Below are 24,535 nucleotides of genomic sequence, written 5' to 3'. Positions count from 1 at the left end.
GTCTTTGGCTTGTTTCCTACACTCCAGCAGCTCAGTGAGATACAGGGATGACACATGAATGAGCAGACCCTTGGGAAAAGAGGATTTTTGGAAAAATGAGCTGTGACCATGTCAGCAAGTAAACTGCCCCGCTAGATTCCTCTGTGTTATACCATGGTATCAAAGAAAAGTTTTATACAACTTGTCACGTTACCTTTCTTCCCAAACAACCTGCAGGACCTGTGATTTCAGCAGAGCACTCAGATTAAAGAAGCAAGCAAGGCACCACGCTGCTCCTTAAGCTGCTGTAAGAATTTTGTGCATTCCTGCCTGCATCGTGCCTTGTTACAGCTTCACTGCACTCCAGCACCGTGGCTGTAAGAAATGTGAGCGATTCCCTGTGTCACTGCTGCGTGGAACTGAGGAGGCAGCCCAGCTCTGAGAATCTCCAGGCAGGAAAAACAAACAACAACAAAAACCGGCATAACAGGGAAGGGATGAGCGTGGTTCTGGGAGTGCAGGGCTGACCTTTATCTGGGATTGGTCTGAGTTTTACCAGAAGCAGGGAGGGATGGTGCAGAACTGAAGAGGGTACAGGAGATGTGAGGCTTTACTTGTCTCCACAAGCTTATCACTGTTGGCAATGATTTGTTCCTTTGACTTAAAAATTTGTTCACAGTGTGTGTAATCTTTTCCCATTACATATAATTTTTAATTTCATTTTAGGATACATGTTTGGAGATAGCGTAACCCTGTCGACATCTGAAATTTCAGCGTGCAAGTGAGTGTAAAACATTTGATTTGATGCTGTTCAAACTAATGTTTGTTAACAGCATGGCATACAGGTAGTGAAAGTATAAAAATACGGTGTAATGCAGTGGAATGAAAAAGTATCTTTCCAGTTCTATTCTGAGAATGCAGCAAAAATAGCCCAATGTCAAATTCTATTTGAATATCACTTCTTAATGTGTCTGATACACTTATTCTTTATGTGAGCCCACTGCTATCTTGCTTATGCTGCAAAAATTTAGTTTCTTGGTTTCATTCTCAACTCCTTATGGTTTTTGCATTGACTAATTGTTGGCATTCCTACCTTCATGCTATAGAAGAGAAATTGAACTTAATATCCCCACATATTGTGTACAAAATCTTGTCTCTCTGCAGGGGAATGAATCCCACGCAGTTTCACTTCTTGCCAAATTGAGAGAAGGTGGATGCAAGGAATTGTAGTACTGGTATGTCTGCTCTGACCACCAGTGCTTCTCTGCAAACCCTGGCAGACTCAGCAGTGGTAAAGGCGATCCTGTGAGAGGTTGGATTTTACTCTTCCCTATCAACATGCATAAAACAAGCAGCTAAATGGGAGCAACAGGTATTAAACATACTGCATATATTAAAATTAAACAGCATTTTTAGCTAAATGAGTTGATCTGTACACCCTAGTAGGACTGGCTTGCTGTGTTGTCTCTAACCTTTAGCCACAGCTCGGATTGCAGGCCTGAGTTACGTGCTGACAATAACCACACTGTCTCGCTGACTTATTCTGACAGTTTGTGTCCGGTTACTTTCAGTGATTTGCAAAGCTGACATTTCCCTTTAGTGAACCTGAAATTCCTTTCTGCTGTATTGCCCAGATATTTTTAACACACCAGGCAGTAATGAAAAGCAGAGAAAAGAGGGCTCCATTCTTGCTGAACCTGGGGAGGGGGTCTTACAGCAAATACAAGGCGAGAAAGGAGCCGGGATTTAAACACGGCTGGGCCCTAGATTAGTACAGTTGTGGTCAGAGGTTTATTTCTATTAATTTGTCATGCTGTAAATGCCACACTACTGTCCTGTTCCGCAGCAGATATTCTTCTGATCTTAAGATATTTTCTTTCCTTATGGTAAAGTGTATCTGATTGAGCCAATTTATACTGACAGCTTTCCTAAGTTAACTTCTCTGTGAATTCCCAGTTCATTTCATATATTTTCCTCATGCTTCCCACATTTGAGTTACCTTTGTTCTGTGTCTGAAGGATAGGAAGCTGATAGTTATTTTATATTTATATTTCAAGGCTGCTTAATGTTTAATGAGGCTGAATATGTTGTAAAAAGCTTCAGAACACTCAGGCTGGTTAATATTTCATGTCGATCTACAGAGACAACTATATTGATCTTTTAAGCATCTGCTAAACAAGACAAGGAATAAATTAGATTTTGGTCAGTTTGATTTGGCTGGTGAGTTAAATAGCTTTTAGAGCATTATCACCTTTTAAAATGTTTTGTTTCCAGTTGAATAAAGTAGATTTTAAAGGCAGTATTTCATGTCGTTTCTCATTGCTCTTCATCTTGCCTGTTTCATTTCAGCTGTGTTTGTGTATGTTATGAGGGGATGCAGGAAGATAAAGAGGGGGTATTTGCACTGTCTGCTTTATGCACCCATAATTACACTTTCTGAAGCCACAGTTAAAGGGCCCTGCTTGTCCCTGTTGACTGCATTTTGGACGCAGGTTCCCACTATTAAACTAATGTTTATTTACATCACAGTTACATGCCCAGAAAATTCTCTGCCAAGCTGGACCATGAATGCAGTCTGATTCAAGGGAAAATCTACTCTATCCCCAAGTTCCTCATCCCAGAGGACCTAATTTAACATCTTGTATGCAAGTTTACTTTTTACCCGCTTTAGGGTAACAAGTGCAGAAATGGATTTCCTTGAAAAACGAGGAAAAATAAATTATTACATCCATTCCAATGTCCACAGAATTGTCCTGTAAACCTACTGTGAGTGGATAACAAGCCTTTAAAAAGGTCTCTTTTATACGGAAATGACTTCATAACGGTTTTGTGATGGTTTCATGTTTCCAAACTCTGCACCCAGAACACGCAGCACGTGTAGAGCTGATCTAACGTGGACATTTTTATTAAGAAGCTGAGTAGGCAGCCTTGGCACAGAGCCATGGGGTTTGACTGTTAGCTCAAGAATAGGTCATGCAGCTACCCTAGAGAAAGACCCATGCAGGAAACATTTGCCAGTTTGACCAAACTCAAGTGTAAATTACTGCATTTATTGTCTCCATGAAAATAGTACTCTCTAACCTGTAAGGATACAAATACTTTTCTGGTATAGAGGTACCTTTTAAATTATTTTGTAGTAAACTAAATATTCTAACTCAGTATAACCCTAAGTCTGTTTCAGGTTAGATATATTTATGTTTATAAGTATATATAGGAATAATGGAATAATACTTTTTTTTTCAGTCGTTTGCATTTGTGGAGTTTTTCTGACTGTTTAACTGTATTTTGCTGTATCCAGTTTGTAGCAGATGTAATAGCTACGGAAACTTCATTTCTTTGGCACAAAGCAATTCAGTTATCAGCTATTTGGGGAGGTTTGGGTGTTCTGAGAAATGTTACATCTGTACTGTTAGCTGAATTTAAAATTCAAAGACAAAGAAAAAAGACAGGTGAAGGAATTGACGCAGAATCTGCCAAGATAAGGCAGGAATGAAGAGAAGCTTTTGGTTTTGTTACAGTCTAGGATACCTCTCCAGCCACTCTTTTTGCTCCATTCCTGCTGCCCGTGGAATTTCCTTGTGAATTCACCCTTTAAAAAAGATGCTCCCTATGATTTTAAAATGTCTCACCTACATGTTACCATGTAAAGATTTCAGGAAGTTTCAGCCATCTGAAAACTGTTGCACTTGCCATTTGATGGGTCCTTAACTAGGATTCCTTCCTTTTGTGTCCCAGCAACCAAGGCCCTGTGAGGCGCAGTGAAAGCCATATTTAAATTTAAAGCTGGAGGGGGGCATTGGGAGTAATTTGGGGGGATGTCTCTGACCTGTCCATCTCGTCAGTAATATGTACTGTATGCCTGTGTTATCTTACAGTTGCACTAAAGATAGAAGAACATCCCCACTTTTATTTCTTCCTGAAACATTAAATTCACTGACTTTTATCCAAGCAGAAGGTATGTCCTGAGAAGCCCAGAGAACAGGCTCCTGGGATTTGAGTAAGTACAGTAATTACTTCAAGCTATATTTTCAAAAGCTATACAAATTTTTCTTTAGTGCCCCCATTGGTCCTTTTTAAAGGCTGTCAGGCTATTCCCATATAAAGAAAATATTTCCTGCGCATCTCGATGCATATCTAAGTTCTTGTTGATATGATGGAACATTGTAATTTCTAATGCATGTGTCACCCTTAATTAGTACTCAGATTCAGGATCATGCCATGACTTGTTCTATACAGATGTTTTGGAATTTCAGGTATGTGGCGGTTTCAGACCACAAATGTGGCCAACTTTACAAATGAGGCTAATTAAGAAACATTTTAAAATACTAAAACTTCAAAAGTTAGCCAACCAGACCATATTTGGACCCTTTATGATTATGAAATAAATTCTTCCACAGGGAAAAGAACTAACACGCAGTACATGAAACTGAACTCTGTTGCCTCTGCTGCCCTCAGAGCCAACACTTGTGCTGAGGAAGGCTATCCCTTACTTATCAATAGGAATAGTAATGCATACCCAGGATAATTGTATTCTTGCTGCTGCCATAGTGAAGAAATGCTCCTGTCTGTTGGAGATGATTCCCTTTGTCCTGTGGAGAGGCAGAATGCAGGTGTGAAATCACCTGTTGTGTCATGTGTACATGTGTGCCCCTTGTTGGCTGCTTCACACTAAGGGAAAGCTGGTAACTTGTTCTGAGATTGCTTTGAGATTCATCATGACTAGCATAATCTATACAGCACTTGAGTCTCAGGGACATCAACCTTACTGGTGCCTGAAACTTCAGTGGGAAACAATCCTCAATTCTCCCTTTGAAATTAGTGAATATGGTTAATATGCTGCTTGCTGGATGCACTGAATGGAACACAATATTCACCAATTTGGAGCAATGAAAAGAGAAGTGGTGGGTGCTTCCAAGTGCTTGACTATAGGTCAAGTCAGGTTTTGCAAGATTTTTAGCTATGAAATCTTTCTTCATAGATCCTTCTGTCACTCTGTAAAACTCACTTCATTTGCTAAGAGTGATGCCACCATGACTCAATAAAATGCCTCAGGCTCCCTGAACAGACCACTAAGACTTTACACACTGCCTTCCATGAACTAGACTTACATCCCAACTATCTCATAGGAGTATGAATCAGTCTAATTCCTAAATGTTAGTGCTCAGTAGTAGTAAGGAGATAGGGATCTGAAGGTTGTAAGGCTATTTCTGATGTCCAGTTCCACCACCCCATTCTGCTTGCCGTTGGGTGGCCAAGGCCTGAGACTAGTCCTTAGAGTGTAGTTCTTATACTCCTTAGAACTAGGAGTTCATGATAACTTCACTGGGATCAAGATCAGCGTCTGCATAGCAAATAGTAAAACATTATGCAACTATTGTGAGGTACCTGTGTAAATGTAACAAGATCAGGATGTGATCTCGTTTCTTTAGGGAGTTATGTACAGTACCTTTTATTGGAATGGGAGACAGATTCAACCTGATTGAATCATTAAATGGAATTATAAGACCGTGAGCATTAGCCACTTAGCTCATTTCATAAATTCTAATAATTAATACTGCATGGGCAATAATAATGACTACTCCAGATATCTAAGAAAGAAAAATTTACCTTTGATGTACTGTGGCACAAACATAGTAAAAACACTGAGTTAATGGAGAATCTATGTAATAATTTACCATACAGAACCTGCAGTTGGAAATATATAAACACGCTTCCCAACAGAATTTCACTGTGTCACAATTGATTAAGAAAATCGGCAATAACTGACAAGATAGGCACAAAATGGATTTTCATGTTGCTGGGATAAAGTATGGCTCCCAGCAATTAATGGTTTTAGTCATATTAAGCAGATAAATAATGCTATCTGACATTACAGTATTTCACATTACACTAAAATTTTGTAATGTTTGCTCATAATATGAGTTGAAATATGTTACCTAGGAAAAAAAAATGTTATCTCTGCAACAGTCAAACCCCATTAGAAACCTTAGGTTTGAAAAATCACAATGTTAACAGTTATATCCCCTAGCAAAGGTTTGCTTTCCTTAAATAGTGTTAAATTTAAACCCAGAAGCTCTAGTCTCTTTTGGAGTTACTCTTCCATAGTGTATTGAGCTTGAAAGGGAAATTTAGTGTATGGAATGTACTGTGCCATTACTGAATGTTGGTAAGAGAAGCACCATGAAGAACGGCAGAAACAGGGGAGCCTTAAAATGAAATCACATCAGGGATACCTATGTTCTCTAAAACTGTTTCTATATTCTGCCTTATTTTAAAAGATCCTAATCTTACTATGACCCCATTACCCACTATTGATAAATAACTTGATTATTTTAAACCTCATTCTAATTGGCATGTTTGCCTTTTTCCTGGCTGGATATATGCTACCTGAGTTCTTTTGGGAAAAAACAAAACCTTTTCATGGATCTAAGTTTTCAGTTAATGTTGGCATGAAAAACTCCTCTGATATCAGCATTCTTACTTACGTAGGTATAGTTTTATCCTGGAAAATACCAATGTGTTCTAAAGCAGTAACAGGAATCAAAAACAAATACGAGAACATGATTTTTCTCTCGTGTGCTGCTAATTCTGTTCCAAATTCATTTAGTAACGTGGAAGAAAATGTGATTGCTTGTCAAAGCACAGATGTGGGGTTTTTTTGTTGGGACAGTGCACAGTGCATCCTGAAGTGTCATATTTAGCTGAGGGCAACAATGCTTAGTGTCTCAGCACCCAATTCCCACTGAATTTCAACAAGAGTGAGCAAACAACCTTCCCCTGGGCTCCAGTGAAAATCCTTGGCTTAGTCTGAGCTGCAGTTTTACTTGCAGGAAACAAGCGTTTTTTTGAGGTCTTTTAAGATATTATTTCCTGAAACAGCAGAAGACAATCTGAGTACATACAGAGTACTGAAAATCTGTTAGCAAAGTGTTAGTTTGATAAAGATTGTCAAGATTATTGAGTACAATAAAGCTTTCCAAATCCAAGCCATAAACAAAATATATAATCATTTGCATGTGCCAAGATACAATTTTATTGCTTCCCAGATAACACTGCATTTAGGCTTTTGTTTAACTTGAGGGTACTGTAAAAGCAAAACCAGTTCACTTTTATGACATATGCCCTACTGTATGTTAGTGGGAGAGGTAGGGATTTTTCAGCTATTGCTGGCAATGTCATAAGAAGTACACCCCAAAAGCTTAGTAGTGGTGCCAGCAAGCACACATAATCTCTGTCAGACACAGCAATCTAGATTTAATTATCTTCAAGGGCAAGATGTAAAATATGCCACCGCGATTCTTCTATGACCTTATAAAAACGACACTGGTTACTGAGGTCACAGCTCTGCACTGCCTCCTGATGATTTTCACAAATGTCTTGAACTGTTGTAGTGTCTCACATCTTGGGAGTCTCAAAGCACCCCTCTGGATGGTTATGGGAACAGGGTGTGATGTTTTAGACCAAACCTTCCAGGAAACTTCCAGAGAACTCTGCTGTGGAGTCCTGATCTCCCAGTATTAGTGTCCAGAACAAAGTCTAGTTACAGCAGCTATCTATGCTGCACTTTTTTTTTTTTTTTTTTTTTTTTTTTTTTTTTTTTTTTTTTTTTTTTTTTTTTATTTAATGAGGTGACAGAGAACAGTTGGAGCTGTATGTCCAGATACTTTTGGAAATGACCACCCCAATGCTTTGGGAGCTACTGGCTTTAGAGGCTTGGTTTGTGTTTTCACATCATCTCTCTGGTAATCTGTGTTAGTGTTATTGCAACTTCACAGTATCAAAAAGAAGTATTGCTTTTATTGTGCTTATTTTAAAACCACTACATTTAAAAACAACCAAACTTATCTAAGTTTGGTATATAAAAATATACATGTAACAACTCACATTATATATTAAAGAAGAAAGCACCTGTGTGGAAAGCTTCCTCCCTTTTCTGGAAGGAGAGCTGTCTTTAGAGTTGCTTCAGTGACATGTACTTGTGTGTATATACACACAAACCCAGAACTTCAGCCACAAAAATCTGTCCTCTTATGTGGCAGAGGAGACAGAAGGCCCAGAGGGGTGATATGTCTCATTCTTTCTCCATCACAGAACTGCTGCCATTCACACTGCGTGAACAAGAGTAGGGCTCGGGTAAAGTGTGAAAAGCAGGAGATAAATTAAGCTCCATGTGGCACAAAACCTCCCAGGAAGCAGCAAAGCCAAGGGCCCACAAACAGTTGTACCTTTCCCTGCTGTCAGAAGGAGCAGCTGCCATGTTGGACTCTGCATCCCTGGCTGGGAATGCTGGGGTCAGGGACAAGGGCCACCTGTGCATCTTGCACATTAAAGCAGGAGCCAGGGGCCTGCTGGACACTCCTGCAGCACCACTGACCCAACAGGGGTGCAGAAACTGTGTGGAGACAAAGCTGGTCTCAAACTCTTCTCTGGGTAGGAGGCTCCAAGGGTTATCTCTAAACTGTCACATGCTATTAGAAAAGACAACTAAATAACTTAAGTCTGTTTAAACATTAGGGTTCTAATTCTAGGTGCATTTCACTATGGTAAAAGTGGGTATTTGAAGAAAATACTTCGCTATTAAAGATCTTTGCAATGGTTTTAGAAGTCCCTTTTCCATGTCAGGCTCTAACCTATTCAGAAAAATTACCTTCTTATTTTTCAAATACAAAACTGTAGTAATAATACACTGTATTTAACCAAGTGAAAAAAAAGCTATTTCTACATAGTTTCTGAGGTAATAAGCTGACATGTTAATAATAATATTAATGCAAGTCCTTCAGTTGTGAGTGTCCCTTGCCCATCCTCCCTCTAAGAGGAGATGGACACAGCGATTTCAGTAATGTGGAGAAAAGATGTGGGGCGCACTGGTTGGTACTTTGTATCATAGTTCATCATGGTTTCTCGTGAGGTCCTCCCCATAATTAGTAGCTTGACTTCCAACAAACATATTCCAGTTGTCTAGAACTTCCTCTTTTGTTAGTTTTTGATCCTGGTAGGAGGAAAACAAAACCTTTTTAAGAATATTTTCAAAACTAAGTCAAAGACACACCAGCACAGACTTGCAAGAGCCCTGGGAAGCAGGTTCAGCAATCATTTGTAGCTGCCACAGTGAGTGAAATTTGGACCTCAGCTGAAGACAGAAGTCCAACAGGCTTCAGCTGGGTCAAACTACTACTTGAAAGTTCTTTGCAGTGAACTCACTGCCAAACAGTAGGAACGGTAGGTTAACAGTGGATTGATTACCCGGTACACAGTTTTGCCCTGTGGTTTGGTTCATCTTCCTGACAGTAAAAATGAAAATCCTTTGGTGCACTTTGTAGAAGATGGTTGCTTATGTTAGCAATTTGCACTTTCTGTATTAAGAGTATTTTGGCTTTCAGGTTCCAGCTTTGCTTGCATTACACTTCTGAAGACCACCATCTGGAATATACTGTCCCTCATCAGAGCCAGTGTTTAAGTGAAAGATGCGTGCTGGAATACAGAACTGAGAGTGGTTTTGCTACCCCTACATTTGAGTACAAGGGGTATATAAATGTAGCTTTATTTTCCTCTTTTAGTCTATATTAACATACAAAAGTCATGAACACTCTTAAAGGAAAAAGAGTATTTTTGCTGTGTTAAAATGTCCAGGCTTAAGATGATAGTTTCTCATCTCACCTAATGAAAGCCAGGGGAATTTCTAGAGCTGATACAAAGTAGTAAATTACAGTTTAATTCTAACACTACCAACTGAGACTGGCATGGAAACATTAATCCACTAGCAATTCTAGCCTCTAAAGAAAAGTCATTAGGAATAAATTCCTGCAAGCTGGTATTTTTAAAAACCCAGAACACCTTATATAACTTCTTTAAAAACAATACTGTAACACTACATACCTTGTCTACATCAGATTCGTGGACTAAGTGCCTGGCTTCAGCTAGTGCATGATCGTAGTCTTGGGGGAGGATCCAGTGCTGGATCTCATCTTTGTCCATCTTTCCATCCTTGTTGAGATCACGAAAATCTGAAAACTGCTCACGCTCTGTAATCACCCAGTCAGGCTCTGGTCCACCCTCCTCATTTGCAAACATATCAGCTGGAGAGAAAATAAGGGTCTTACTTGAGTCCTATTTACTTTGCAAATTAAGTACAAACTAAAGATATTTTCATAGTGTTCTTCGAAACTAAAGATATTTTCATAGTGTTCTTCAGAGGAGACTGAACTTTTCACTCTTTGCACAGTGTCTTTGTACAGAAAAGGAAATGTGGGGTGTAAATAGAGCAGCTGTATCTTTTCTCAGGCCTAATTCTTCACTGCTGGTGATTCTGCCCATTCTCACACTACCCTTTATCATACCTGTGCACTGCTGGTGGGGCCAACAGGAGAGGTGAACGTGCTCAAAGACCATCATCTGAATTTCAGAATGAACAAAATCTTCTGAAGATTTTTGGCTGAATAGCAGTCATAAGCTTTAGTGCTAGGCTCGGTCACATGGAGAAAGGAACTTAGCCATTTTATCTTGTCCCTGCCAGCAATTGTCTTTGTGGATAAGATCAGACTCCAGCCAGCAGAGGGATTACAGGAAAAAAAGGCACAGGGGGAATTTAGGCAAACAAAAATTGCTAAATGGAACTTGCATGCGTTTGTACTGCTTTTAGAAAAGTCTGTGTAAGAGATGCTCAGCTTAGTAGATCAGTTCTCTTTTAACCACGCAGTGCTGCAGCACATTCCAGTAGAAGACACTCTTCCAGAAAGACACAGCTGGAGAAGTCGTGAGCCATGGTGCATTCTGTGAGGAACCACAGGCACAGTGCACTTGTCACAGATTGGTACCTGAGGAAGGAGCACCATTTGTGACACAGGATGCAGAGATTACGCACACGAGCTCCTCTGCACATCGCTCCTGTGCTACACTTTGGAAGCATTGGTAGGACCACGCCACAGTGGCAGCTGCTTTCTGCATAAACACAGGAGAGTAGCAGTGACTATTAAAACTGCTGACTTCTAAATGTTCTTTACATCACAGGGCTTTCCGAATCATGAGTAGTGTGTCCATGTCATTCTTGTGGTCACTGTGGCCAATCCTTTCCTGCTCATCAGGACTGCTTACTCCTCAAGCCTTCCACTTTTCTATTTAGAATTAAAGTCTGCTTTGTGATACTATTCCTGTCTTCTCCAGTGCCTTTTGGATTTGGTTTTCAAGGATGTGCTAAGGAGAAGTGTACCCACATGGATGGTGTGAGGGTCAGAGGCTGGCTGGTAACTGCAGGAAACGTAAATGCTGAATTCGGAGGCAGGAATAACTCCCCTGACCCTGCAGTGGGAGTGTGCACACTGGGCTGAGGTTCTCCATTGTCACTGTCCCCCCAGTGTCCCTAAAATACTCTGTTACCTGCCCATGCACAGTGAGAGTTGAGTTCTCTCTGCTCAACATTTTTATAGGTATTTTGCTCTGCTGCCTGTATAAATCTAAACGAAATTCTGTAAAAGACAAAATGGGAGGAAAGAAGGAAAAGGAAGGTGGAATCCTTCTATAACCTTCAGCAAATCTCCCCAGCAAATACTCCATCTAGAGACTGAAATTTTTGGACTTCTTTTTGTTGTTCCTTATAAACTAGCAAAGAAGATAATTAGGTTTTTTTGTTGGTTTCTTAATCCCAACTTCATCAAAATTTAAAAAAATTACAACTGAAAAAGGAAAGTAGGAGTATTTTAAGCATGGTTTTCTCAATTCATGAAGAAAACTTCAGACAACACATCCACTTTCTTTTTTCGTTTTTTAAAGTGCAAATTATATTGTTTATTTGAAGCAACTGACATGTCCTGTCAATTTGATTTTTATCATCCTTGCCAATGTGGGGTGATCGTGACTAGAACATTCTATGTTCCTATCTATAGAAGACAAGAAAAACCAGCATTCACATGGTAACAAATGTTGACAATTACCTTATAATTATATGTAGGTAATGTCACTGAATGAACTGAAATTACTGTGGAAATTATGCTGCTCTGTTATTTCAGTCATAGATGAATAGCATTCACTTTCTGGGCTAAATATAATTTACAAGGAACAGAACCCCCTGCCATTAATTAGCATGTGTATATTGTTCCTGATTCTCTGTGAAGTGATCTTTATGGTATCACTAGAAACAGAAAGGTTCATCCAACTTTGCATTAATGCCTTCTTAGTGCTACTTTCTGGATTTTAAACTCATCAAAATATAATGGTATCATCAATACAGAAGTATGGGCTTTACTTACTAATTAAACTAGGGAAAAAAACTAGTAGGAAGAACAAGGTGCATTTTCTCTTTTTGCAATGGCTGTTTCCCAGGTGTTTTGGATATTTGAGAACCATCCAAACTTGGAAAAAGACCAATTCATTTTCTGATCCTCCTGCATTTCTAAACAAGGCCTTCAAACAGCAGTTAACATGGTGCAATATATAAAGAATATCCTCACCATGAAAAATATTATTCCAGATTCTCTTCTTTTGTTCTCATATAACTCTTAGCTGAGTTACATGAGAACAAAAGGAGAATTTTTTGCTGTGAAGCATGAGGAACTTTTCCTGGTCAAGTTGTTATCTACCCAAAATGAAATTAAACTTGCTGGGTTGGATAGTTGGTGTAAAATAGTTGGACTGGAACACACAACTCTTCACTTTGGGCTCTTTATGCTGCTGCAAATTTGAGAAAAGATGGAAAAATGGACTGGAGATTACATAAGAAACAAGTAACAACACCTACCAATGTATTCATCTTGATCCACAAAACCATCCTCGTTTTTGTCTATGTCTTCTAAGGTTTCCTAGAAAACAATTTTGCATGAAAGTAATCAAGAAAAAACTGAGAGCTCTGCCTTTGATCATTTAATGTTCTGAGGCCTTGACCTGCCCCTCTACACAAGTGAATGTAGTCTCACTAAATCCAGTGTGACTTGTTTACACAATTAATATACAAGTACCCTTTCATGTTGAAAAAATTCCCTGGATGAATGAACTCCTTACGTTATGGGCTTGCATGAAACACTCAGCTGCTGCATGTCAGCACATCCCCCTTTTATTTTGGTTTAAGTCTGTGCCCCAAGATTGTTTCTTGATTCCATTTAGAAGCTATCTAAGGGCATTTAAAAAGTCTTTCTTATATTGAGACTTCTAAACCAAGTGAATATCATGAAAGGCACCTCTTTCTGCTCCCCATTTGACTATTATGTGTTTGCCTCTTTCTAAACCCTGCCTGGAAAGGTTAGAGAAGCCTTCAAAGTTCATCCATAGAAGTAGAAACAATGGCATTGATTTTGCTTTGCTTACTAAGACAACAATGTTTTTCATGTGCTCGAACTCCTCTGGGTGAAGGAAAGCAGTGAATTCTTCACGAGTGGCAGCCGAGTCTCCATCCAGATCTGCAGCTTTGAATCGTCTTTCATCTCTGGGCAGCATTTTCTTAAAACTGTGCTGATCGGTTGCATCTTGGTATTCTTCTGGATTTTCTGCAAATGAATCAAGATAAGCTCAGAAGTGTTTTCCTTTAAAATATACTAGCAAAACAAAGCTATTTGAGTCTAGAAATAAAAAGGTTTATCGCCAGAATAGCTGTTGTTCTAAAAATGGAAATTCTCTTCCCCATGGAGTTTTAAATTCGGGGGTCAAGTACTTGGTTTGATTTTTAAGGTTAACAGTAGTAGAGGTAAATTTCTGAGCAAGCCTTCTGTTGCAATCCAGAATAATGGATTTTGCAGTACTGTATATCATCCCTCGCAGTTGTGGGGTTTTTTTATCTGCCTTGATAAGTGGTGCTTTACAAGCACCATTTAGGCACCATTTGGGGTAGACTTCATTGACTTCATTCATAGAAGTTTTCTTCTTCTTTAGGAATCAATATGATCCACACAACTTTTCAGTTTCAAGAAGAGTAAACCAAGGAAACACAGTTTCAGAAGGTGGCAGACTGACTGAAACTCTCAGTGCTACGCCTCTGCTACAGGGAACCTAACAATTATTTTCACTTTAAGACAATGACATTTTTTCAGGGTGTTCAGTAGCATAAAATGAATGATATTTGATATAATTTTTTTAATAGGATCATTAAACTGACTTTAAAAATGAAAAATAATCATAACAATTTCACAATTCATATGCTGGGAGACAAACACAGGTGAAAAAGACTAGGGCAGGAATTACAGACGGGAATTTTAAGTATTCAGTAGCACAAGCCCACAGTGCTGCTCTCCTAATCTTGGGGCTTAGAGGGAGCGAAGACAAAGGGCTGAGAAGGGATTCCAGGGATAATTCTGCAGGGACTGTGTGTCAAATATTTCCTGTCACAAATGTAACAAACTCCATTTTAATCTAAGATACACTTTGGAATTATTACTGCTACAGAAAGCATGCTCTAGAAATTGCCTCGGTGGTAGGTAAATATTGTCTTCTCATTTCCAGTAAGTATAAATGGACAATTAATACTGATTTGTTGCTCTGTCAGTATTGCCCTTTAGCTTAAGTGATCTCTTCTCCTCCTTTTCATTAACTTATAAAAGCAAAGGAAATGTGGAGGGGGGGCAGGGGGAATTCAGGTATATTTTTTAATAAATGTTTCTTTTGCCTGATTTGTTAAGGATTTTCATTTGCAGTTGATCACAGTCTGAAGCATGTTATTCTGCAAGAATGATTTTAATCAATAACTTGGCTACAGCTTAGACACAGACTAAATTTTTAACATCTAGACTTAAGATTTTAGAGACTAAATTCACAAATACTGTTAATTAGACAATATATTACTTTTCAATTAAAGTACCCTTTTTAATGTTAAAAAATAATATATTTCTAACTGGAGGAGACTTTAATTCAGCTGTGTCAGTATATTTAATGATACCTCTACAAAACTTCTGTGTGCTGGTGACCCATGTGCAAAGGGCTGCAATAAATAACTAAAAAGTGCTTTTGACCTCTGAGCATCTATAAAATTTAATGTGAGCTTCAAGAGTCCTAAATGTGACACCAAACTCCTTTTGACTGCAAGGCAAGAGATCATATTTTATAATCTCAAAAATCCTTGATCATACAGTCTGAAGATCTTCTCTTACCTAGATAATAACCATATGTGGCTTGTTTGTATTCTTCCCAGGCAATTTTATCATCCTTGTTTAGATCATAGTCTTTCCAAACTTTAGCCACATTTTCATAGATGTAGCGTTTCTGTACTCGTTTAATCCAGGTTTTTAATTCCTCTGTTGTGATATAGCCGTCTTTGTTGTCATCTATTCTATCCACGATCTTCCTGTTAAAAGACATCAGCATCTTTACCAGCTGGCAGAAAACCAAACTGCATGTCAGGCCAATTTTAGTAATCTTTACCACAGAAATCTGGCCCTGATTTTCCACAAAAACAGAGTGCCCCAGTCTCATAAAAGCTGTCCTACTGCTTAAGGCTTTCCTGCATTTTACTCATCATCTTAAGGCATATGCTGCTTCTATTCATTATTCAGCATTGCGACGAATAATTCAAAAGGCACTTGCACAACCAAAGTTAGTGAGCAGAGAATACCTGGCTTTCTTAGGTTGTGCCTCCCATCTTAGGGGGATCTGTTCTTCACTGCCCATAGGGAATGGCCATGCTGGCTCAGAGCAAGAGACACCAATTTCACTTCAGGACAAAGCCTGTACTCAAACTTGCTGCAGGCAACCAGAGCAAAAATCCAGGACTTGGTGGACACCTGCAGTTTCTCCTTTAGCTTTCCAGCAGACTGACATCAGGCTGAAGTTAGTTCTATGACTGTGTAATGCTGGGGATGTACAGCAGGTACAGTCTCCCCTTCCATGCCTGCTCCTCCACTTGTTTCTTTTCTTTCATTCCCAACAGAAATCAGTGTTGCTGGTGTTGCCAGGAATGCCTGTTACTCACTAAAGCAGTATCAAGTCTGCAACAGGACTCCAGCCATTGCTGACATCTGGGCTATAAACCTCTGTCCAGTGTAAAGCTGCCAGCCTCAAGCACTGTTGAAATCAGCAGGACTGAAACATTCTGCACACAGCTGCAGTCAAAAAAAAAAAAGCACAATGCTCTCTCTACCATTTATGCTCTCTGCAACTAACCTCTCTGCAATTAATCTTTCTGCAGCTGATAAACTCCACCATTTTGGGGCTGAGCCTGTAAAACTGGTTCCTGTCCCTGTTCTTGGAATTGAGCACATCCAGCACATCCACGCTGGTTTTGGGCACATCAGCACCCTTCACCTTGTCCATGAGGTGCAGGGGCAGCCTGTCTGCAGGTGCCCTGTGCCTCGTCCGGTGGCCAGCTCATGCCGTGCCTATGAATACCAGATGTGCCATTGGAATGCAAGGGTAAGAGCAGGAGCTGACTTGTCTAAATCCTGACTTGGCATTCAACAGGTGAGTTCCCTAAACCTCCAGGCAGCCACAGGACACAGGGAAAAAGATCTGCACTTTTACACATTCTTTTCAACTCCACATCTTGGCTCTCCATAAAGAAACCGCACTTGGCCAACTGGAACTGCCCAGGTAGCAAAGAAATGTATCTTCCCAAGCCTCTGTTGCAAAAGTAGTTGCTGAAATAACAGCAGCAGCTTCTGCTGAACTTCTAGCAAACTTGTGTGATTCTGATAATATCAGATTGAATTTATAAACACACTGCTTCTGAGTTACAGGGCAAAAAAGGGGCTGCTGAATTTCGTTTCTGAATTAGTAAAGTGTGAATTAACTCACTAGAAAACATTTTCTCTTTTGTATCAGTCGGTTGCCAGTAGTCCCTTTCCCTGCATGATGGACTCTATTTGTCACCAGATTTTCCCCACAATGAATTTAATTTTGTTTAAGTGGTATTTCTTTCTACTGTTAAGGTATTAAATGATGATGCTAGTTGCTCTTGGCAATGTATAACATGAAAGAAGTCAGGTCTGTGTACCAGAAAATGTTTCACGCTTCCTCCTTTTCACCTGTTTTTATAGGTCCATTGCATCCATGTACACTATTCCACCCCACTTCTCAGCTGAAGATGAGGACAATGAAACAGTCTTACCTACAGGCTTCTAAAGGCACAGATAAAAAGCTCTTGTATGGACTGTGGACCTCACTTTTAACTGTTATTATTGGGATGACCAATGTGCTGCCACATTTCCTAAGCAAGGTAAAAAGGCTTATAAATAGAGCAGCATGCACTCTGCTTGGAGCAGCAGACTGTATGTTTCTGTTTTCTCCCAGAAATAATTTTAAAATAGCTTTTAATTAAATCTGCCTTCTTCCTAAAAGCCAATCACTTGCTGAGAAGTGATTCTGTAACTCACTACAGAACCTGCCCATAACAAAAATGGGGGGGAAGGGGTTCAATATATCTGATTATTAAGCCACACGATGGTTTTTAAGATCTTCTCTTTACCTCCCAGTGTGCTGCTATCCAAAATTACAAGGTTGGGAAATGCTGGAAGTTACGAAACTTTCCCAAAAGTTCCCCCCAGGAACCACATCCCTGATGTTGTGATGCTCATCCCACAATGTGTCCTCAGAGGGCCACTTCAATCACCTCCCTTTAAGAGGGCTGTATTTTAACATGCCTGTGCTGCCCCTCCAAAGGGCAATCAGTGGGATCACTGGAAGATAAATCTTCTTCCCTTGCTGAGTTAACATATGTAAAAATTGTTTAAGAACAGCTGTATTGTTATATCATATCCCCGAATGAATTAGCTGTACTAGTAAGTGCAGACCAATATTAGGAGGGCATGTCCATGATAGTGATACAACCCATGAGAATCTAGGTCATAGGTCGTGTATGTTGAGAACACGGTTTCTTCTGCTGCTTCTTGAAACAATGAGGATGAAGTCGATCATTTCTGGAAATCACTTTATCTGTTTACTCACTGAGACACATAAAATAGTAGTGATAGCTTTCAGAAGGAGGTTACTCGGTGAGATTACAGTGCTACTGCTTATGGTAGGACCAGACAGGAAATTAGCAAGTGCCACTCCCTATGGAAGGGAAGGCAGGGGGAATCTTAGTGAGAACATGCAGATAATTTATTGATTTTATTTAGATTTAGTTCTGCTTAGTGATCTGGCTTCCTGAAGGTGTAAAGAGTGAGAAGCAGTAAGGCATGGTCCCTGCTCTTTGCATAAAGAGCAGCATGGAAGTAATAGCGACTGAAACACTGTGAGCAGAGAAGTCACAAGTGGGCAAGCTATGGGAAGATGCTTGAAATGGACTTGTAAACGTAGCTTTAAAGAAGGAACGGTTTAAACTCGATTAACACTGATACGGTGTGGGCGAGTGTCCCAGAGGCAGGGAGCTGCAGCAGCAAAACCCTCCGGCTGCAGGTCCAACACCCGGTACAGCAGCTCCATCCGCACGGCTTATTGCTATGGGGCCAGAAGAGGCAGGAGAGAAAAACACCAAAGCCATGAATTGTTGGCTGCTCCTTTGCAAAACCAGCGGAGTGTGAGAGAATTCGAAACCCAGAGATTCGACCAGCAGGCCACACCGGCATTCAGGGTCCCACGCTGGGGTTCAGGCTCCTGCTGCACAAGCCCCTCAGGGTGGGAAGGGTCCCGCTGCCCCTCGCACACTGAGGCAGCCCCGGGCCGTCTCCTCCGCCCCGGGCCCTCCCCCTGCCACGTCTCCCGCCCGGGCCGGGCGCTCACCCCAGGCGCTCACGGCTCTCCTCCGGGCTGAGCTGGTCGAAGCTCCGCGCCTCCTCCTTGCCCAGGAAGGCCTCGTGGTCGTACTGGAAGCCGGGCCGGTCCTCGTGCTGCGCGGCTCCGGGCCGGGCCCGCTCCTGCCGCACCGTGGGCTTGCCCAGCGCGCCCGCCGCCAGCAGCAGCAGCAGCGCCGGCAGCGCCTTCAGCGCCCCGCCGGCCGCCATGCCCCGCCGGCCCGGCTCTCGCAGCCCCGCTCCGCTCCGCCGCCCGCCCGGCCCGGCACCGCCCCGCCCCGGGCCCGCTCCGCCCCCGGCGCGGCCATTGGCAGCGCGCCCGGCCCGGCTGCGCCACGTCCGCACGGGGGCCCGGGCCGCCGAGGGGCTGCTCCGCTCGGCCTCCGCCGGGGCGCCCCGGGCTCAGCCTGATAAACACCACGGCAACTCGAATGAGCGGGTCGGGGCTGTCCCGCCGCTGCTGCTCGTTCATCCAGAGCGGCAGGCTGCTAATGGTTTCTGCTGTCATGCAGACTCGGTTGGGAAAGGACAAAAGTGCGATTTTAACACAAACAAACCCTTCCACGCTGTCTTGGAAAAAAACTGTGGGGGGAAAAGGTTGCCAGCACTCTCACGAAGGGTATTATCGTGATGGGATTGCTGTCACCATCACTGCAAGGGAACCGAACTTGGGATCCTGATGTAGGCGAGAGGAGGCCCAAACCATATAGTAAAGAGAAAGTGAACTGTAGTGCCTAAAGTGAAGTTTATTTTGTTCACAGTTGTGAAAGTCTCTAGGTAACTGATTCCTTTTCCCAGTATGATTATTTTTGCTTTGTTAAACACATCATTCACAACTCAAGAAATAAAGTATAGAGATTGTCATTGTGTGCAGTACATTGCAGGATAATGGCCCTGTTGCTAAGGGGTCCTGTGGTGAACTGTGCTCCACCACCAAGGCTGGTATGTCCATTGTTACTTTGGGTGTTAGTATTCCAAATTGCAGCAACTGGTTTGTCAGCTTGAGCCCACAGGGTATATCAACCCATCTGATGTGGTCTTTGGGTGTACCACTAACACAGATGTGCAAGATGCTGCACCAGACTACAGCTTCCCCTTGTGCTGTTGTTACACTGGTGGAACTCCTTTCGACCTAAACCTCATGTGTGGCTGAGCTGTGCCTGGTAGAAGATTTGGTTGTAATGACCGCAGAAATGTGGTGTTGGGGATTTCCATGTGTGCTGTCTTCTGCCTTTTGTGACTCGTGCAAAGAGTAAATGAGAGTCATGCTGGTTTGCCTCCAGAACCATTGGCAAGAACAGCAGATTTCAAACATTTAAACAGTCAAATATGTTGGTTTGTTTTTTAATTAGACAGAGAGGAACAGTGATGCACCCCCTGGAGCTCAGTCACGCGAGCTGCCCGGAGGCCGGGACAGTGTCCTCTGGGGGTGTTTGTGCACCCACAGCTGAGCAACGCCTTCAGTGCCATTTGGTGAGAGCTGTGATATGCATGTGGCAGCATGAAAATGGATCAGCTGATCAGACCAGCCGTGTTTGAGTTTCCAAAGCTAGTGAGATGTAATCCTTCTACTGTGTTTGGGTTTGTTTATTTGTTATTAAGCATATACTTTCAAAACCAAGTTTCTGTTAGCATATTCAGCAATCTCAGATTTATGCAATAAACCAGATATGGCTCTTTTTTGTGTTTCAGTCTTCTAATATCCCTGCCTCTGCTCCCTACATCTATAATATTGTTTTTAATGTCGTTACAGAGGTGGGTTTGTGCTGTGGTGCTGAATTTTTAGCTTGCATATCCACAAGTGCTGGAGTGTGCTGCTAGTTAAAGACGAGTCATTTGCATGGGTAATGGGTAGGCTTTACTGCCCATTCGCCCCATCAGTGTTGTAATCAAACATCATCTTGATGCTTGATCTTAGCAGCAGAGGGATATGAAAATATTTGAGGGATGTGGGAAATGAATTTCTATGTTTTGTTGTCAGAACAATTTGGAGGCACTTCTGTGAGGAGAGCTACAGTAAGAGCAATGCAGGATGGACTAAGTGCATACATGGTCGTTCACTGGAAAGCCTCCAGACACTGGGAGGCTTTGCCTCAGGGATATGGGTTCTGCCCGTCGGAACATTTTAACTTTGCCCTGTGTTTAGGTTCCAGTGAGAACGAGCCCTGAAAAGCAGTGGTCTTATGAAAGATGGAAAATCATGAGTGTTCTGATCCCTCCAGACTTGGTTCAGGACCATTGGTAATAACAATAAAGATTTGATTGATCCAATATGACTTTTTGTGGAAAAGGAATGATATTGCCATTACTTGTCCTTAGAGGGCTGAAGTCTGAGACTGTAATGCTGAGAATAGGCTGCATATTCAGTCAGAACAGTTGTTGATCTGGTCAGTCTTAGCGTTGCCAGATCTTTGTATCACTCAGATTAACATTTACAGATTTTGCTGTTGGGCTGTCGTGACCTTGAACTCTCAATCCTCTGTGAAGAGATGCCTTTGACTCCTTTTTACTCAATTCACAAAATGATGGTTTTCTCTTAAGTCCTTTTTTCACAGTGCCTGTTTCTTACAATATTTGTATTTTCTGGTTTAGAGATATTACTTTGACCATCTCTGAGAGAAACTTACTGTTCTTGGACGATTCATTAGTTTTAGAGTTTGAGGCTGCTTTTATCATCCACACTTCTTTCAATAATGCATCTGAGTTTTGCACACATAGGGTTTCTTTGAAACATTGAAAAATACCAGATCTGCAACATCAACAATGTTTTTTAGCAATACCTTTACGCAGGAGCAGGCATGCTGGGTAGTTCATAAGCTTTTAATGAAACGCTGGCAGATATTAGGGTTTTATGGGCTGGAAAGCAGTGCAAATCAATGAGCTTTGCTTACTGTTTATAGCATTTTTCCTCTGAATCTAACAATATTTATCTCACTTTTTCCATCTTGCATTTTGCTCTTCACATATTTACTTTCCCTCTCACTGATATATTTAAAGCCAAGAAACTATTTTGTATGAAATATATTTAGAGTTACAATACTCCTGTCACTGTGGGCATACAGTCACTGGGATAAAGCCTGAGATTACTTATTTCATATCTCTCTTTGTCTTCAGCCTGCCTTTATCCTAATGAGGTTACACATATCTTGCATCTTTAGCCCGTGTTTCTGGACATCATTATTTGTGACTTCCCCAAAGCCATGCAAATGATCCCTAAAGGCTGCTGTGCTTTCTGACTGCCTGCTGGCTCATACCTGCTCTAGTCATGCTTCCAGTAGCAAAGCTCTTCTCAGAGCATACCTCTATCAGTATGCTTTTCTAATTCTATCTGCTAAAATAGTCAAAATACTTAATGGCATTGTAGTATCCTGGTACTACTAGGAGGTAAAAATATATGCCTGAGAGAAGCAGATGATTTCTAAGTAAACAAAAGAACTTGTTTTTAAGAGAAGCTACAAATGTAAAATGTAACATTTTTTCTCCTCAATTCTACTATAGTTTGTAAATCCAGAATAATTGCAGTATTTCTCTGTACACAGAAAATATGGTTGGTTTGAATGGATATGAGACTGGTGTATGCCACCTCGAATTAGATTATAGAAACATATTTTGTGCTTTTCAGAATTATACTTTATGTTCCAGTTAGCCTAATGTGGTTTACTCAAGTCACAGTATCAGCACTGTTTTTTAAGGCTTTGTCTTTTCCTGAGGACACCAAACACCTTCTTCAAACTTGTTGGAAAATTTTCATTGACATCAATAGACTGCAGCTCAAGCTGTTTACAGTGCAGCTGTATTTTATTGAAAATGTAACAGCATCAGTATGATATCATTTCAGAATAAGCTTTTAATGTCTAATTGACTTTGTATGACCTAGCAGTAGTTACACTGTATTTGTACTTTCATCCAAATTCTGCTGGGTGTTAATTGCTCTCTTCAGCTTGGGTGTACAGGTGTAGATGGACTGTACCTTTTGACTCAGCTCCTGTGGGAAACCGCACAGCACAATTAGATCCCAGCCTGCAAACAACAGCAGAAAACTTTGCAGGAGAGGAAATAAGGGAACTTTCAAAGAACCACTTTGGTTAGGCTTAATTTTGGCTTGTCCTGACTAGCTGCTTCATCACAACGCCATATCTCTTGTCTTTTTCTTAGCATGGATGTAGTCTACATCACTCTCTCCTCCTCTTCTATTCATTTTTTGTGCCTAGTTGACAGAGGAAAGTTTCATGACATAATCTACCTAAAATAATCATGGCCTGTGCTATCAGCGAAGCTGACAACCTCATTTGCTCTGTCTGATACATCACTTCTCCTTCTCTTCGCCTTTCTCATCTGCTTATACTGTAAACTCTTTGGCAGGGATTTCTACTGTTCCTGCTGGTTGGTTTCTGCTTACTACTCCTGGTGACTGTTCCCACTGATTTTCTAGTGAGCCTGTGCAGTGTCTCTCTTCACTTGGATGTGGTCTGACTTGGTCCTTAAGGTGTCAATAAGCATAGTTAACAACAATTTTGGAGTACTCCTGAAGTTTTTCTTATATCAGGAATCTTTATGATTAGTGTTTTCTTGAACACGTACTTTTTCAAGTGTATAAAAAGAGCCTTTGCTGCTGACAGCGTGAATCCGTGCTCTGTATGTGCAATTTGCCCTGGTAATTACTTATGTATGGTGATAACCATAGCAACATCCCAGGTAGATAATGTCATGCAAATTACTGCAGCTCCAGGGATGGAAGATGTTAATATAAGTATGTACTTGCACCCTTGGTCTTCAACATTTTGCAGTGACTTTTCCTTTCCCTCCTGCAAAACATGCTAGTTGAAAATTTCCTTTCCTTACTATGATCGGGAGGCAAAAGAAAGCCTTTTGCTATGTTTCTCATTGGTATTCACAGAGGGAGAGGGGAGGATGGTCCTTCAATGTTTCTGTCATGAATAATTTTGTATGCACAGTGGAAATTCCACAGTGTATGTAGGGCATAAAAGTCTAGAGACTTGGATACACTGCTGGGCCATGTTGTGCTTAAATCCAAGTTCCTGCTTTCGCAAACATGGAGTGTGAGCGCATGGGGGTGGAATTACAGCCACAGATGTTTGGACTGAGGTGTAAACGTCCTCAAATCAGTGACAGAAGATATGGGAGAGCAGCTTTGTTGCTCAAAGCAGACACTGCTGTAGCTGAATACTTATCAGGGCCTGTGCATTGTTACTGAAATGAGGAAATAGCAGAGAAGGAGCTGGTAGCAGCTATCCCTTGTTTGCTCATAAGCAAGAGCAACAAAAAAAATCTGTAGGAGAACTGATCTGCATATACACTAGTCCTTGTGTAACCTTAGAACCCTGGATGTATGAAAGTAAGGTACAACTCTAACCTGTAATGAGAGTATTTTGTTAAAGATACAGAAAAAGCAGACAAGGAAACTGGTTAAATAAAGATATTGCTTTTTTTGGTGAAGAATGGAATTGCTGCTGAATTCATTTTTCTATGGAGTTAAATAGTGAGAATGTTGTTTCAGTGATAGAATCTATGCTGAAGTTTCTGATTACTGAAAGCTGCACTGCCCCAGCCTTTGAATAAGGAAATAATCCCAATAAAAGAGAGTGGAGATTTGTGGAGAGTGACAGAAAGACTGATGCAGGCAACCACAGGCACAGATTGTAAGGGACATGATCCCAAAGTAGGCTGTGCTGTTCAGTGGGCCAGCACTGAATAGTCTTCATCATAAAAACATGGTCTGTCTCATACAAAACCATGGGGGAGAGTGCAAACAAAATTATTGACGTCACTGAGAAATTTTATTTGTACTAGAGGTAGCATTAATTAACTGGAGATTAAAATCCTGCTAATCTGTATCCCTTGATATCTGCACAGGAGGGTTTGCCACTCTTACAGGTCTGCTGGCAAATCCCAGA

General features: G+C 41.0%; 1 protein-coding gene across 1 annotated transcript; it reads right to left on the bottom strand.

Moving 5' to 3' along the window:
- Window positions 1-6,987: 6,987 nt before the first annotated feature.
- On the bottom strand, window positions 6,988-18,830 carry RCN1 (reticulocalbin 1). The gene is made up of 6 exons (XM_040068520.2): window positions 18,610-18,830; window positions 15,045-15,238; window positions 13,273-13,451; window positions 12,710-12,770; window positions 9,856-10,055; window positions 6,988-8,968 (listed from the first exon to the last, which is right to left on the bottom strand). Exons 1-6 carry the CDS (start codon window positions 18,828-18,830, stop codon window positions 8,861-8,863), a joined length of 963 nt encoding a protein of 320 aa, XP_039924454.1. The 3' UTR covers window positions 6,988-8,860.
- Window positions 18,831-24,535: the final 5,705 nt, after the last annotated feature.

Source organism: Hirundo rustica, chromosome 6 (assembly GCF_015227805.2).
Source record: "Hirundo rustica isolate bHirRus1 chromosome 6, bHirRus1.pri.v3, whole genome shotgun sequence".
Lineage (NCBI taxonomy): Eukaryota > Metazoa > Chordata > Aves > Passeriformes > Hirundinidae > Hirundo > Hirundo rustica.
This window is presented reverse-complemented; position numbering and strand designations above follow the sequence as displayed.